The sequence below is a fragment of the Phascolarctos cinereus genome, unplaced genomic scaffold (assembly GCF_003287225.1).
Source record: "Phascolarctos cinereus isolate Bilbo 61053 unplaced genomic scaffold, phaCin_HiC Scaffold_2;HRSCAF=192, whole genome shotgun sequence".
Lineage (NCBI taxonomy): Eukaryota > Metazoa > Chordata > Mammalia > Diprotodontia > Phascolarctidae > Phascolarctos > Phascolarctos cinereus.
In genome coordinates, this window is record NW_027555625.1 from 334,274,572 (window position 1) to 334,288,748 (window position 14,177).

The 14,177-nt window shown below is 36.6% G+C and overlaps 1 protein-coding gene across 5 annotated transcripts in view; it reads right to left on the reverse strand.

The window, feature by feature from the left end:
* Nucleotides 1–14,177, reverse strand: part of LOC110211803 (uncharacterized) — a 56,411-nt gene that overhangs the window by 18,158 nt on the left and 24,076 nt on the right. For all 5 annotated transcript variants that reach the window (XR_002325500.2, XR_002325499.2, XM_020991394.2 and 2 more), the window contains 3 exons: nucleotides 13,164–13,285; nucleotides 10,840–10,950; nucleotides 4,463–4,569 (listed from right to left, as the gene is read on the reverse strand). Coding sequence is in view for 3 of the 5 variants with exons in the window: in XM_020991394.2 (XP_020847053.1) it covers nucleotides 4,463–4,569; nucleotides 10,840–10,950; nucleotides 13,164–13,285 (340 nt within the window). In the remaining 2 variants the exon portion in view is untranslated. The remainder of the gene's footprint in view (nucleotides 1–4,462; nucleotides 4,570–10,839; nucleotides 10,951–13,163; nucleotides 13,286–14,177) is intronic.

Here is a 14,177-nt window from a genome sequence, read left to right on the forward strand (position 1 = left end):
GCATGTTTCTAAGCTTAATTTGACTTTTTTTTAAATTTACTTTTAATAGAATTAAATGCTGCCTAATTAGAGATGGACGAATTTTCCTGCTGGTAAACACTGTGCAGTTCTCGTTTTCCATCTAGTGGCTTCTGAATTTTCCCATCATTTTCATCAATGTTTGTAAGTATTCTAACCCAGATGAGCAAATGTAGTGCTGTACACCAAAATCTCTGAAAGCTGCCCACTCCTTTTCTGCTCCACTATTGCTGTGTGTTGACTCATCTCTCCCTCCTAGTTAGCAATAAACTATTCCCACTCAGGGAAGCTCTCTAATCTGTTGACATTAATTCTTCTGGTAGTCATTTTGCCTTGGGGCCACTGCTTTTGTTAAATGTGAATATTTAGCTTGGAAAGGATAAGTCTATGATCAGTCTAGCACTCTGCACCACACACTGCCTTAATTACTCTCATATCCTATCTGTCTCTTCTCCTTAGTCTATTAAATGCCAATGTTTGCTCTGAGGCTGAATCCATTAAGTTTTATTGCATTTAGGTGGCTGGAAGACAGTGCTGGTGATGAGAAGGTCATGAGACGCACAATTCTTCAGCAGTAAGTGACACTGGCTATTGATGTTTCCAACTCCATGCCTCCTAAGGACTCCCTGCCATGCCTGGTAGTCTGAGCCTACCTTAGCATTAAAGTGTCCAGAATTATATGCTTGTCCTCTTTTGGCACATTAATGATGAGGGTGTCCAGGTCTGCATATAATTTTTCTTTTACCTCATTAGGGTTTGTCATAGTGGGAGCATACGCACTCATGATAGTGGTGTGGTGTTTTCCTGCAAGTGGCAATCACGTTGTCATGAGCCTGTCATTCAATCTTTTTGGTAGTGACCAGGATAGCTGACTAGGATAGTTGTAATCGCAAAAAACTAGACCAGCTTCACGGTGCTCCCCTTCACTGTGGCCACTCCAGAAAAATGTGTACCCAGCTCTAGCTTCAGTAAGCTGTCCTTCATTTGCCAGCCTTGTTTCATTCAGGGCCATTATCTGGAAGTGATACTTGATGAGTTCTCTCGCAGCAAGAGTTGTTTGTCTTTCAGGTTGACTGGATCTTGTGTTGCCTATAAGTGCGTGCACATTCCATGTACCAGTGGTGAGCAGAATCATCTTTACAGAAGTTTTTGTACAATTTTATTGTGTTTTGACTGCAGGGTGGGATCCCTACCTGCCACAGTAATCAGGCCAGGTTTGAGAAAGCAGACAATTTTTAGGACACCTTTTCTAGCCTCTTCCTCATGCCAGGAGGTTAGCAGCACAGTCCTTCAAAAGGGCTGCTTAGAGACCCAGGTGGCTGACAAATCCCACTGCTGCTTCCAGTGAGATGATGAACCTATGGCCTGGGCTGCCTGTGTGCAGGGTTGTGACTACAGCTCCCAGTGTAGCCTTACCAGCTGCTTCATCACTTGCCTGTCACCACAGGACTCAGAGACAGGTAAAAATGGTAAAATGGTACGAGTGATGTCTTTTGACTTGAATACAAATTTGATTTAAGTGAGGCAGAGATGCCCAAAGTCAGCAGCCTCATTCTCTTTTCCAGAGTCATCAAAGTCCAGTAGCAAGATAATAGCCAAGATTAGTGGCAAAGGCTCAGGACGCAGTGGATCACCTTAGCATCTTCAATGTCTAACCAAGCTCTAAGCATTCCACAGCACTTGTGTAAGTTGCCTTCACGGCTGTTGGAATAAATTGTTCTCATATGCCCCATTCCACTGGAGCATTCCTTCACATGCTTGGGGTAAACACTCCCTTAATTCACTAATAGGTTTGAGACCCCTCAGTTACCCTTAACCTGGTTTAGCCCATCTGCCAAAATGGTTTACCAGGATGTGGCTGTAGTGCATGCTACATGGAACCACAGATGAGATTTGGGTGATTCAGGTAGACACCAAAAGTGGAAAACAGCCCTGAAAAGGATTTAACAGCCCTCACACCAGAAGTACTAGTATTCCCTGAACACACCACACACCCCAACAGAAAGCCATAGTTAATGTGAGTAAACTGGATGAAGATTCAATAAAGGAGACAGAAGGATAGATTAGATGGATAAGAAAATCAAGAGAAAGTTGTCACAGAAACCTATAGAGAGGAAAGAATAACCAAAAGAAGAGAGTGACCAAATGTCGCAGAGGTTGCAGAAAAGTCAAAAAGCTGAGAATTGAGAAAAGGCCATTAGATCTGGTAATTAAAAGATTATTGGTGACTTCGGAGAAAGCAATATCAGTTCAATTATGAGGTCAGAAACCAGACTGCTGAAGATTTAGAAACAAATGAGAGGAGAGGAATCTGAAGCACCACATGTAGATGTCCTTCTCAAGAACTTTAGCGAAAAAAAGGGAAGAGAGATATAGAATGACGGACAGCAGGGATGGTAGATTTAGGTGAAGGGTTTTTTAAAGGGTAGGGGGAGAAACATGCTGAAAGAAAGAAACTGAATACTGGATAGAGTCGGGATGATAAAAAGAGCAATCTGCTGGAGAAGCAGGTACAGAATGTAATGACAGTGCACATAACAGTTTGTGTTGGCAAGGAGAAGGGCCATTTCTTCATCTGAGACAGGCATGAAAGAAGAAGTCTGAGTGACATAAAATAAGAAGGGGAGACAAATACCCTGGCATACGGTCTTAATTTTTTTTTTTTAAGTATGAGGTGAGGGCTATAGTTAAGAAGAGGTGCCATGGGAGGCTTCAGAAGGGATGAAGAGGTTTAGAATAGCTACTGCGGGGAGTGGGGAAATAAACTGAGGAGAGTGTAAAAAGATTGCCTTGGGGCAGTGAGAGCCCAGATAATTTGTGTTATGTCATGCACACCTTTTCACTTTCTACAATCACAAGAATGACACAGAAATTTAAAAAATGAGGCAGACCTCATTATTGACACTGCTATATTACTTATAAATTTCATCAACAATGCTTCAAGATTTAAAGTAAGTCTCTTCTAAAAACTGATTCTTTTCAATTTCCAGTACAACATGAACCCTGTAATTTCTTACTCTTAAAGACTGATGTAATGGTGTGGCTACCTATTAGTAAGTTTAAAAATGCAAAGACTTAATAATACTTCATATTTTGCAAATCATTCTTGAAAACTCAATGACTTAAAACAACCTTTCTGACTTTGTACTCTTTTTAGTATGTGATTAAAACACTTCTTTCCTGGTTCTGTCTGACCTTTGGGTGCTTTTCTTTTTAGAAAGTGTTCAAAATAATTTCATATCTTCCCTCTACTCCTCCTCCCCATACTAAAGACAGCTAACATTAGCTCCAAATATGAAAATATGCAAAATCATTCTATACATACATCTATTTATCACTTCTTTCTCTGGACGCAGATAGTATCTTCCTTAATAGTTCCTTTGTAGTTAATTTGGGTATTTGTAATAGTCAAAATGACTTATTTGTTCAAAGTTGTTCTTAAAATACACTGCTGTTACTGTATACAAAATTCTCTTGGTTTGACTTGTTTTACTCTCCATTATATCACGCAAGTCTATCCTTGTTTTCTCATCACTTTCTACAGCACAGTAGTATTCCATCATGATCATATACCACAAATTGTTCAGAGTACCCATGTGATGGGTACTCCTGCAATTTCCAGTTGTTTGCTACTACAAAGAGAACTGTTATAAATGTTTTAGAACATGTAGGTTCTTTTCCCCTAATCATCTTTGGAAACAGACCTAAGAGTGGCATTGCTGGGTCAAAGGGCATAGGCAGTTTAATAACTCCTTGAGCATAATTCCAGATTGCTCTCCAAAATGGTTGGATCAGTTCACTATTCCACCAACGGTGAATTAGCATCCTAATTTTTCCACATTTCCACATCTCTAATATCTGACACTTTCCCCTTCAATCATTTTAGCCAATCTGACAGAAGTAAAATGATATCTCAAGATTGTTTTAATTTGCAATTGATTAATCAATAAAGATTTAAAGTATTTTTTTTCATATGACTATAAACTGTTTTGATTTCTTCATCAGAAAACTGCCTTTTCATATTCTTTGCCTATTTGTATTCTTTAACCATATATCAATTAGGGAATGACTTGTATTCTTATGGACTTGACAAAGTTCTGTGTGTGTGTGTGTAGTTATAGCAGAGAAAACAGACACGGAAAGGTGAGGGTGAGATCCCATTGGGAATTAGCCCATTCTTAGAAATCAAAATAATATATACAGATCACTGAAACACATTATCTCGTTCAAATACTACACTTAATTTATCCATTTTAGATGCAACACATTAAAAGTTGTATATACATAAAGCATGTTTTTACATAACAAGTTATTCTATTAAAATATATTCACAATTCAAGCTATCTTTAAAAGTAATAGACCAAGAGAAATGCAGAATGTAGATATTTTGTAAACTGAAAACTAAATATACTGTGAGAACTGATTTTTTAAATATATAACATACCTGGCTTGTTCTGATCTGTCAAGAAAATATTCAAAGACATTATTCATTATAACAACATCAGCATTTTGAAGAAGGGAGGCTTGAGTACATATATTTGCATGATGCACCTGAAGATCAGAATGAGTTCATGTAAGAAACAAAAAATCTGTCAGTAACCTATATCACAGACAAGATAATAACTGGAATGGCAATAGGCATTAGTTTGATGGATTGATGGAAGTGGGCAGTATCTTAACTAAATCAAATGGAAATGCATATTGACTTTAATATAAATGGGAAGATTAACTCTTTAGATGCTAAAATATCAACTGGTGAAAATTTGGCAAACCAACTTATTTTATTTGTATGTGTGTAATATATTCAATCAGTTATTATGACTTTTATTAACAATATTGATTCAACACACTACAAAAGAGGAAATGTGCAGGAAAGTAAAGGAATGTATGCTTGGAAAAAAATGATAGGTCACATCACAAGAGTGAGGTTTAACAGATGGCCTACGTTCTACGCTAGTAGTGCTCACAATGTGAAAAAGATCTAGAAGACCTGGTCCAGTATGTTGATGGCTCCCCCGAGGAGAATTATGATACGACACAGAAACAGTCCCTTAGGATGGATAGATATGAATGGATTACAATTTGCATTACTGGATAAAGTATCCATATGAATGAGATCATGGGTCTATTGACCTATTTTTTCAATGATGTTAGATGGCTAAGCATAATGGAATTTCACAGCCTAAAATCAAAATTGTGGGTCACTTAAAAAAAAACACCGTCTCATACGATCAGCACAAATAAATTGTATCATATTACTGTAATGTACTGGGACAAAGTTGTTCAGACAAGCTCAACAAAAAGGTCTATGGTTAGAAAGTGAAGTAGACCTATTAAGATAAAAACAAGAGGTAAAGCAAATGGACAGCTCACTTAGTGCCCTCTTTTTGTTAAGAAACAGAGGAAGGATCACACTGAATGGACAGCCTGTGAAGGATTTATGGAAGGACATGGACAAGAGATACATAAAATGAGGAGTAGTTTGGCTGAAATCTGCACCTCTGGCTAGAATACTCAGAATCACTCAACAAGTATTTATTAAGTGCCTAAGAGGTGCCAGGTTACGTTGTATATAGTGAAGTATGGAAATATTAAGTATCCAAGTACCCTGAAGATATGAAAATAATTTAGCCATCTACTTTGTCATTTTTAATCATGTCCTTTCCAAGCTTGAACAAATGAAAAAGTATTCATTAAGCACTTATTATGTGTCCTTTCCATTCCAATTCAATTACTGCCATACATCTGTTATCTATAATTTTTCTGAAGTTCTATTCAGGTCCTTAATTCTTTCTTGTTTCTCTTTTGGTAAGATTTGTTTAGATCTGAAGGGGGGTACATTAAGGTTCCCACTACTATTATAGTTTTACTATTGCTCATTTTACTTTGATTTACTTTTCTTTTAACTATTTAGATATTATTTTATTAGGTACATATATTTTAAATACTGTTAATATCCACAATGCTTTTGAACATAATGTAATTTTTCCTACTTATCGCTTATCTATCTTTACTACAGCCTTAACTAAAATCATGATTGCTACTCCTACTTTTTTAGGGTCAGCTGAAGTCCCACATTTTAAGTCTAATTGAATCTTTGTGTTTCAAAGGGGCACAGGACTTGGAGTGAGGAAAACTTGAGTTCAAATTTGGCCTTAGACACTTACTAGCTGTGTGACCCCCCCTGGGCAAGTCACAGAAGTTAACTTATGTCTGCCTCAGTTTCCTCACATTTTTTTTTTGGACAGGGCTAGGCAACGAGGTTAAGTGACTTGCCTAGGGTCACACAGCTAGTAAGTGTCAAGTATCTGAGGCCAGATTTGAATTCAGGTCCTCTTGACTCCAGGGCCAGTACTCTACCTACTGCGCCACCTAGCTGCCCCAGTTTCCTCACATGTGAAATGAGGATAACAACATGCACCTACCTGCCCAGGTTGTTGATTCAAATGAGATAACAAGTGTAAAGTACTTTACAAACTTAAAACTGCTATATAAATGCTACTTACATTTATCTATCACCTATTATTATTATTAACAATATATTACTGAATTGTTTTAAGATCTACTTTATCTTTTTCATTTTATAGTTAAGTTCATTACATAGTTTAAGTTTATTCAGTTATGATTATTGTATATTTCCTCTATCCTGTACTCTTGTAATTTTAACTTCCTTTGTTCCTATCTATCTCTTTACAAATAGGAAGGTGGTAGAAGAGAGGGAATTTGCCTGAAACTTTTCATTCTATAAATATAACAACTTGTTTTATCTCAGATGTAGCTCTTCTCTTTCCCAACTCCATCCCTAAAACCACTTTCATGTCAACTTTTCATGTTCCTCACTCCAACATTTGAGTTTGAGACTACGGCCTTACCTACCCTACTCTTCCTCTTAGGTTTCTCTACTCCTCCTATTTCCCTTTTGAGTTTAATTCATTTCTATGCTGAAATCTCTAGATTTAATTTTGTTCAATTTTCTTTTTTTCAGTTCAGATGAAAACGAGGTTTATGGGATACCTATTCCTCCTACTCATTCCTCCACGATTATAAATCCTTTATCTAATGCACCTCTATAATGCAATATTAACTTCCTTCTATGTCTTCGTCCTTTCTTTCCCAATATACATAATCCCACATCCTTCCCATTTGTTTTCTCCTAAGACCATTAATATAGAACAAACCCACCCACAGAATATCATTTTAACCTTTCCTTATGACTCTTAAAAGGTGTTGGTTTTAAGAAGCCATTTCTTTCTTAGGGAAGGAAATAAGCATTTATTAAACACGTACTATATGCCAGACACTGTGCTAAATGTTTCACAATTATCCTATTTAACCCTGAGAGATAGGTGCTATTATTATCTCCATTTTACATTAGAAGAAATTGAGGCAGACAGAGCTTTACCTGGAGTTGTTGTGGAGTTGCTATTTTCCTTGGGATTTACCCCTGGGCATCTTTCAAACTAAGGAGTTCACCTGGATTTGCTTATCTTATCCACCTTAGGAACTAGGCTGAGTGAGCTACATTTGCGCAGGCAGAACCTGTTCTGGTCTTGAGTATATTGAGTCAGACCTGGCCCTTCCTTCAAGGAACCCACGGATCCCTCTTGCCACTTGACTAGAGGACCAACCCTTACTGCAAGGTCTGTCTGAAGTTCTTCCCCACAAGCTATCAGGCTCAGGAACTACTCATGCACTAGGATCCCATCAAAGCATTAGGGTAATACTTTGGCTGGATTTTCCTTAGGCCCACTCTCTGGCAGCTGGGCTCTGGCCATTAGTCTTCATGTTAGACCTACCCAGAAAGTTCTAAGGCTCTTTGGCTGAGTTCCTAAAACCATACATGTGTTTCAGGGACATTGCTTAGGCAATGGACCACTTGAAACTTCCTAGGTCTGGCTATGTACTGCCCCATCTGCTTACTCTTTGGTTTGACTATTCCTGGGTCTCAGGACTTTTAGGGTCCCTTGCTGGATTCCGGAGTTGGTGAGGAATCTAGAGGTGACTTTTTCTTTTTTTTTAGACTGGTATATTTCTAAGCCCCCCCGGGGTATTTGTGAAGGATCTAGACTGCTCTGCACTCTACCATCTTACCCAATGGCCTCTTCTAAGTCCTCATCTTTCCATACTTTTCTGAAGCATGCCACACTGTTGGCTACACTCTCCCCTTGGATACTTGATCCACTCACTTTCCATGTGTTCAATTGTCATTTTAATACAGATGATTTCTATGTCTATATATCTAGTCCTGTTCTCTTTTCTGAGCTCCAGCCCTTCATCATATCTAACAGATATTTCAAACAGGATGACCAATAGTCATCTAAAATTCAATGTGTCCAAAACAGAACCCACCACTTTTCCCCTGAAGCCCATGCCTCTTCCAAACTCCTCTATTATTGTTGAGAACACTTCCATTTTCTCAGTCATGCAGGCTTAGGAATTTATCCCCCTCCACTCTTTGTTACTGTTCTTCACCCAACAAAACTTTCACATCTAGTTTCACTTTACTTTTTGACCATGATTTTACTGATATGGAGAACTCCCTGACCAATGTAGATAAGTAATTGCTTTGCAATTTTTAATTGGTATAAATTAGAGGTGGAACTTGAATCCAAATCTTCCTGACTCTTAAGGTCAGCTCTCTACCCTCTATACCAAGTGGCTTCTATTTGGTGTGACAGGTATTACAGAAAGATTTAGAGCTGGAAGAGACCTTAGATGTCATCTGTTCCAACCATCTCATTTTCCAAATGAGGAATCAGGCCAAGCAGCCTTTCCCTTAGAGAGTGACTCTCCCAAGGTAACACAAGCAAAGCCAAGAATTTGAACTAAGCCCTCTACCTCCAAGTTCAGGATTCTTTTCACTGCATCCTACTGCCTAAAACAATATTAGATAGTAATGTAATATAAAAATTTTCATAACAAGCAGTATATCCTTAGATTATTTTTTTAAATTCTAAGATTCAAAAGATACAATGGCACTACATAGCAACTGAAAGAATATTTTAAGAAAAGAATATCTGAATTTAAAGAAAAACACTTTTGTTCTTTGAGTTTATTTTATATTTAGATCATGAATTTTGAGCACAATGCTAATTAAATTTTTATTTTCCAAGTTGTGTCTTAAAATAATATTACACCATTTATTTGTACTTTATTAATAGTTATATGGCTATAAGTATTTCCTATATTAGGGTTTAGAACAAATATATGGCGTCTGACATTATTACTCAACTGAAATTGTTCTCTCTTAACAATGACCTCTTCATTGTCAAATCTAATGCCCTCTTTTCAATCCTCCTTCTGCAGCATCTGATACCATTGACCACACGCTCTGGATATTCTCTTCTCTCCGCATTTTCTAGATATCGCTCTCTTCTTAGTTCCCCTACTGTCTGACAATTCCATCATCCATATCATTTACCTTAACTGTAAATATAACTCCAGGATTCTATCCTGGGCCTCTTCATCAATCCTCTCTCTATACTCTCTTTCAGTGACCTCATCACTTCCCATAGATTTAATTATCAGCTTTATGCTGAAGGCTCCCAAATCCAATCTCTCTCCTGAGCTCCACTTCTGCATTTCCAATTGCCTATTGGACATTTCAAACCGGATATCCCACAGACCCCTCAAACTAAATGTATTTAAAACAGAATTTATTATCTTTCTTCCCTAAAATAATCCCTTTACCAAACTTTCTTATTACTATCAAGGGCAAAACCATCCTTCCAATCACTTAGATTTGAAACCACAGAGTAATAACTGACTTCTCACTTTCACTTGTCAAGACTTGTCCAGGTTTCTACTACAGCACCTTTCTCATCTACCTTCATATCTCTACTCACACAATAATTTAAGTGTCATGGACTAACTCAATAGTCTAATTGGTCTCCAAACCTCAAGTCTATTCTCTTTCTAATTCATCCTCCACAAAGCTGCCAAAAAGACACTCCTAAAGTACTTGTGGATCTAACACTCCCCTGCTTGATATACTCCAGTGTCTCACTATCACCTCTTTGTTGTTGCTGTATATTAATTATACATATATGTAGGTGTACACACACACACACACATATGCAGAAATAAAACTATTAGGATATACAAATGTCTCTCTTTGGCATTTAAAGCTCTTCACAAATTGGTTCCAACCTACCTTTCCACCTTTTATTATATATTACATTTGATGGCAGTTAGATGATATAGTAGATAGAGCCATGAGCCCAGAGAAAAAAGAACTGAGTTCAAATCCAGCCTCAGACATTACTGGCTGTGTGACCATGGGCAATTAATTAAAATTCTACCTGCCTCAGTTTCCTCAACTATAAAATAGAAACAGTACCTATCACCCAAGGTTGATGTAAGGCTCAAATAAATATTTGTAAAGAACTTAGCAAAGAGCCTGGCATGTAGTAATTACCTTATAAATCTTTGTGTATCATCCCCCCCCCCCGTCCCCACATTCCATGTCTTCTTTGGTTCAGCCAAAATGCTTTCTTTCTGTTCCATATACTTGGCTGTCAATCTCTTATTTTTCTGTGTTCTGCAGAGACTATAGTTTCCCATACTGGGAATGCACTCCTTACCTCTATCTCTTAGAATCTTTAGTCACCTTCAAAGCTCAGCTCAAGAGGAAACTCAACTGATGGTGCCCCTTCCCCATCAAAATACCTTGTATTTTCATATTTTATATCACTTAATTTAAATTTTTTTTATTCAAATTATGAGTATATGCTGTGTCCTAAATAATGTAATATCCTTGAGGGTAGAGACTCTTTCACAAAGATTAAGAAATGGTTATTAACTAAAAATAGCATTGAGTACCTTTATCCTATCAGCAAATTTGTATTTGGCAATGATCATTTCTTGCAGCTGGCAAAAATCTTGATTCATTTCCACTCCATGTAGCTGCAATGCTGAACTATAAAGATAGCCCTAAAATAAAAGGATATGTAATAATTATGGTAATTAGATTAACTTTTGCCAGCTTCAGAAGAAAGACATTATCTTCAAAGAAAAAGAAAATAAGGAAAAACCACCAAGAACAACATGATGAATAAAGCCTAGAAAACTGACTATATAGACCACCTTAAATGTCAAATAATAAAAGCAAATTTATACTTCACTTTGGAATGTATTGTGACTTTTCTTTGCAAAGATTTACCATCCTAATTATATTTAGTTATATAAGTATTAAGAACAGAGTTACCATAGCAGAGTGATTAGGGAGCTGGACTCAGAGCCAGAAAATCTGGGTTCAAGTCCTGCTTTTGACCTATATTATGTGATCCTTGGCAAATCACTTAAACTTCTGGTACTTTAGATAACACTAAGCCGTTAAGTTATAGAAAAGATGTTGACCTTTATTTGTAAAGGGAATGGCCTCACCTAGGAGTTCCTCATACCAATGAAATCACAATGAAATTATCAATAAACAAAATGAAATTATCCCCACTCCAACTACTATATTAGTTTTCTGTTAATCAAACTGAGCACACACTAACTGTAGGGGAAGGTGGGTGGGTAGAGTAGTGAGTGACTTGAAGAATTAAGCCTAAGACTTGGATATCAGTTACAATCTTAATAAGGATAATTAATGACTATGTTTTAATCTATCCATTAAATATGCACTTTTTTTTGCCAAAAAAACCCCACAAACAAGGTCACAAGAGTCAGACACAAGTGAATAACAACAAAATTACCTAAAAATCTATGTGAGGCAAAAGAAAATTTATTTCCATTAATTAATCTCTACAATAATAAATAAGAAGTCTGGGATAGTAGACACAGGGCTAGAATTGGAGTTGGGAAATGCTAGGTTCAAATCTCATACCTGGCATTTACTAGCTATGACCTCAGAAAGGCAACTTAAACATCTCTGTGTCTCAGGTAACTCTCTAAATTCACTAAATCAGAAGTTCCCAACTTGTGGTAAGATAATCCCAGGAGTTACAAGAAACTTTGTCAAGAAAGCATAAGAAATATAAATATCTATTGAAATATTCCAAAAATAGTAGTGTTAGTGAAAAAACCTTGTGGATTAAAAAGAGAATAGTGAGATGGTGGGGGTAGAGTGGGAAAAGGAAGCTACATATCAAAAACAAGAGGCAATTTAAAAGAAATAATTGCTATTGACCTAAACCAAATAATAGCTAACATTTACATGGTGCTTTACAAATATTATTTCTTTTTATCCATAAAACTCTAGGAGGTAGGTACTATTACTAATGACCATTTACAGATGTTCATCTTCCCACAAACACCTCCCCTTAAAAAACAAAAATCCACAAACCTCAAATCATTATTTTGGAGACGCCATTATTTTCTCTTGAAGCTTTCATTATATGTTAACAGGCAGAAGCTTTATCATTAAAAACAAATCCAATATTAAAAAGTCAACTTTTATGACTTATAGCAGATATTGATTCCTCTGAAGACACTTGAATAAACTGATACATCTGAGTCTACTGCTTCTGTTCATATGTTTAAACAAGTATACTTATGAGAATTAGAAGCCTCATTTCAATTATCTGGTAAAACTTTTTTAATTGTACAAGTAATGAATAAAAAAATGATGTTAAAGGAATATTTAGGAAGCCAAGCGTAACCAAAAGCTTTACAAATAAACCTTAAATCAAGGCTTTTTTGATCAATGCTCAGTACAAATTAGCAAAAGTAAGAAAAAAAGAAGACAGCATAAAAGTTAATAATCTACAAAAGACTAGCTATATGATATAAGTTATATTTAAGGTTTTTATGCCATATCGATTTGTATAATTTTAGGAATAAATGATACTTTCTACCTGTGTGACCTTGGGCAAGCTACTTAATTTCATTAGGCCTCAGTTTCCTCATTGTAAAACAAGGGTGTTAGGACTAGATGGTCTCTGAGGTGCTTTTCATCTCAATATCTATGATTCTGAGATCATAAGAATTGGTCTTAAGAAGAAGGAACCCAATATTACTATAGGGGATATTAATACTCACCTATCTGTGACACCTTCGATATGTCACAACCTCATTGGTTTAACTTGGTGTTAGTCTAAGAAATTATATCTATCCCCTTGGATGGTACCAGGCAAAGCCAGCTGTTAGCATAAACAAATGCACATTGCAAACATTGAAGAAGTTCCTGTACTAGACTTTACCACAAATAGCACTGGGCCAAGCCTGGAACCGACATCAATCAAGACCTTTCCAGACAGATCCGGGAGCACGTGCTGATAAATGAACTTCAATTCCAAAGCAGAGAAGGAATGAGAAATAAATCCTGAAGAATCAGAACAGAATAAAAACAAAAGTTTTGCATTACTGCAAGGTATTTACTCAGATACAATAAGACATTGCATGAACAGTTCTTTTACTTATATTTGTGAAGGATATTTCTTAATCTGTTAAGTATCTACAAGTGAAGATTAGTAAGAAAAAAATATTAGGCTAACTTCCCACATTACTTTCACCCCTAAACCACTGTTGGAGAAGGGATAATACTAATAATAATAGCTGACATTTCTACAGCACTATAAGGCTTACAAAGTACATTAATTATATTATTTCATTTATTCCTCACCACAATCCAGTGAGGGATTATTCTTCCTATTTTACAGATGACGAAACTAAGGCTTAAAAATGATCTATGTTCACACAACTACTAAGTGAAGAAGGCAGAAATTCAGGTTTCTCCTCACCTCAAATCCAGTACTTTTTCTAAAAGCCAAGCAGCACAGTGGATAGAGCACTGGGCCTGCAGTCAGGAAGAACTGAGTTCAAATCCTGCTTCAAACACTTACTAGCTATATCACCTGAGGCAAGTCATTTAAGTTTTGTTTCCTCAATTGTGTAAAAGGGATAATAGCAGCACATACCTTCCAGGATTTTTGTGGGGATCAGATGAGATAAGAATTGCAAAGTGCTTAGCAAAGCATGTGGCACATAATAAGCACTATAAAAATGTCAGCTAGTAGTAGTAGTAGAAGCAGTAGCAGTTAACAGTAGCAGTAGTAGTATACCTTTGCTGAAGAGAAAATGCCTCTAAGCTCATTCCTGTTCCTCTCCAACTATGTATATCTTCTAAATGACAATCCATTTCCATGTTCAGAGACTCTAAATATTGAAATTCTAACAAGACAGCAAAATTTCTGTATGTTTTGATTTACCATTCC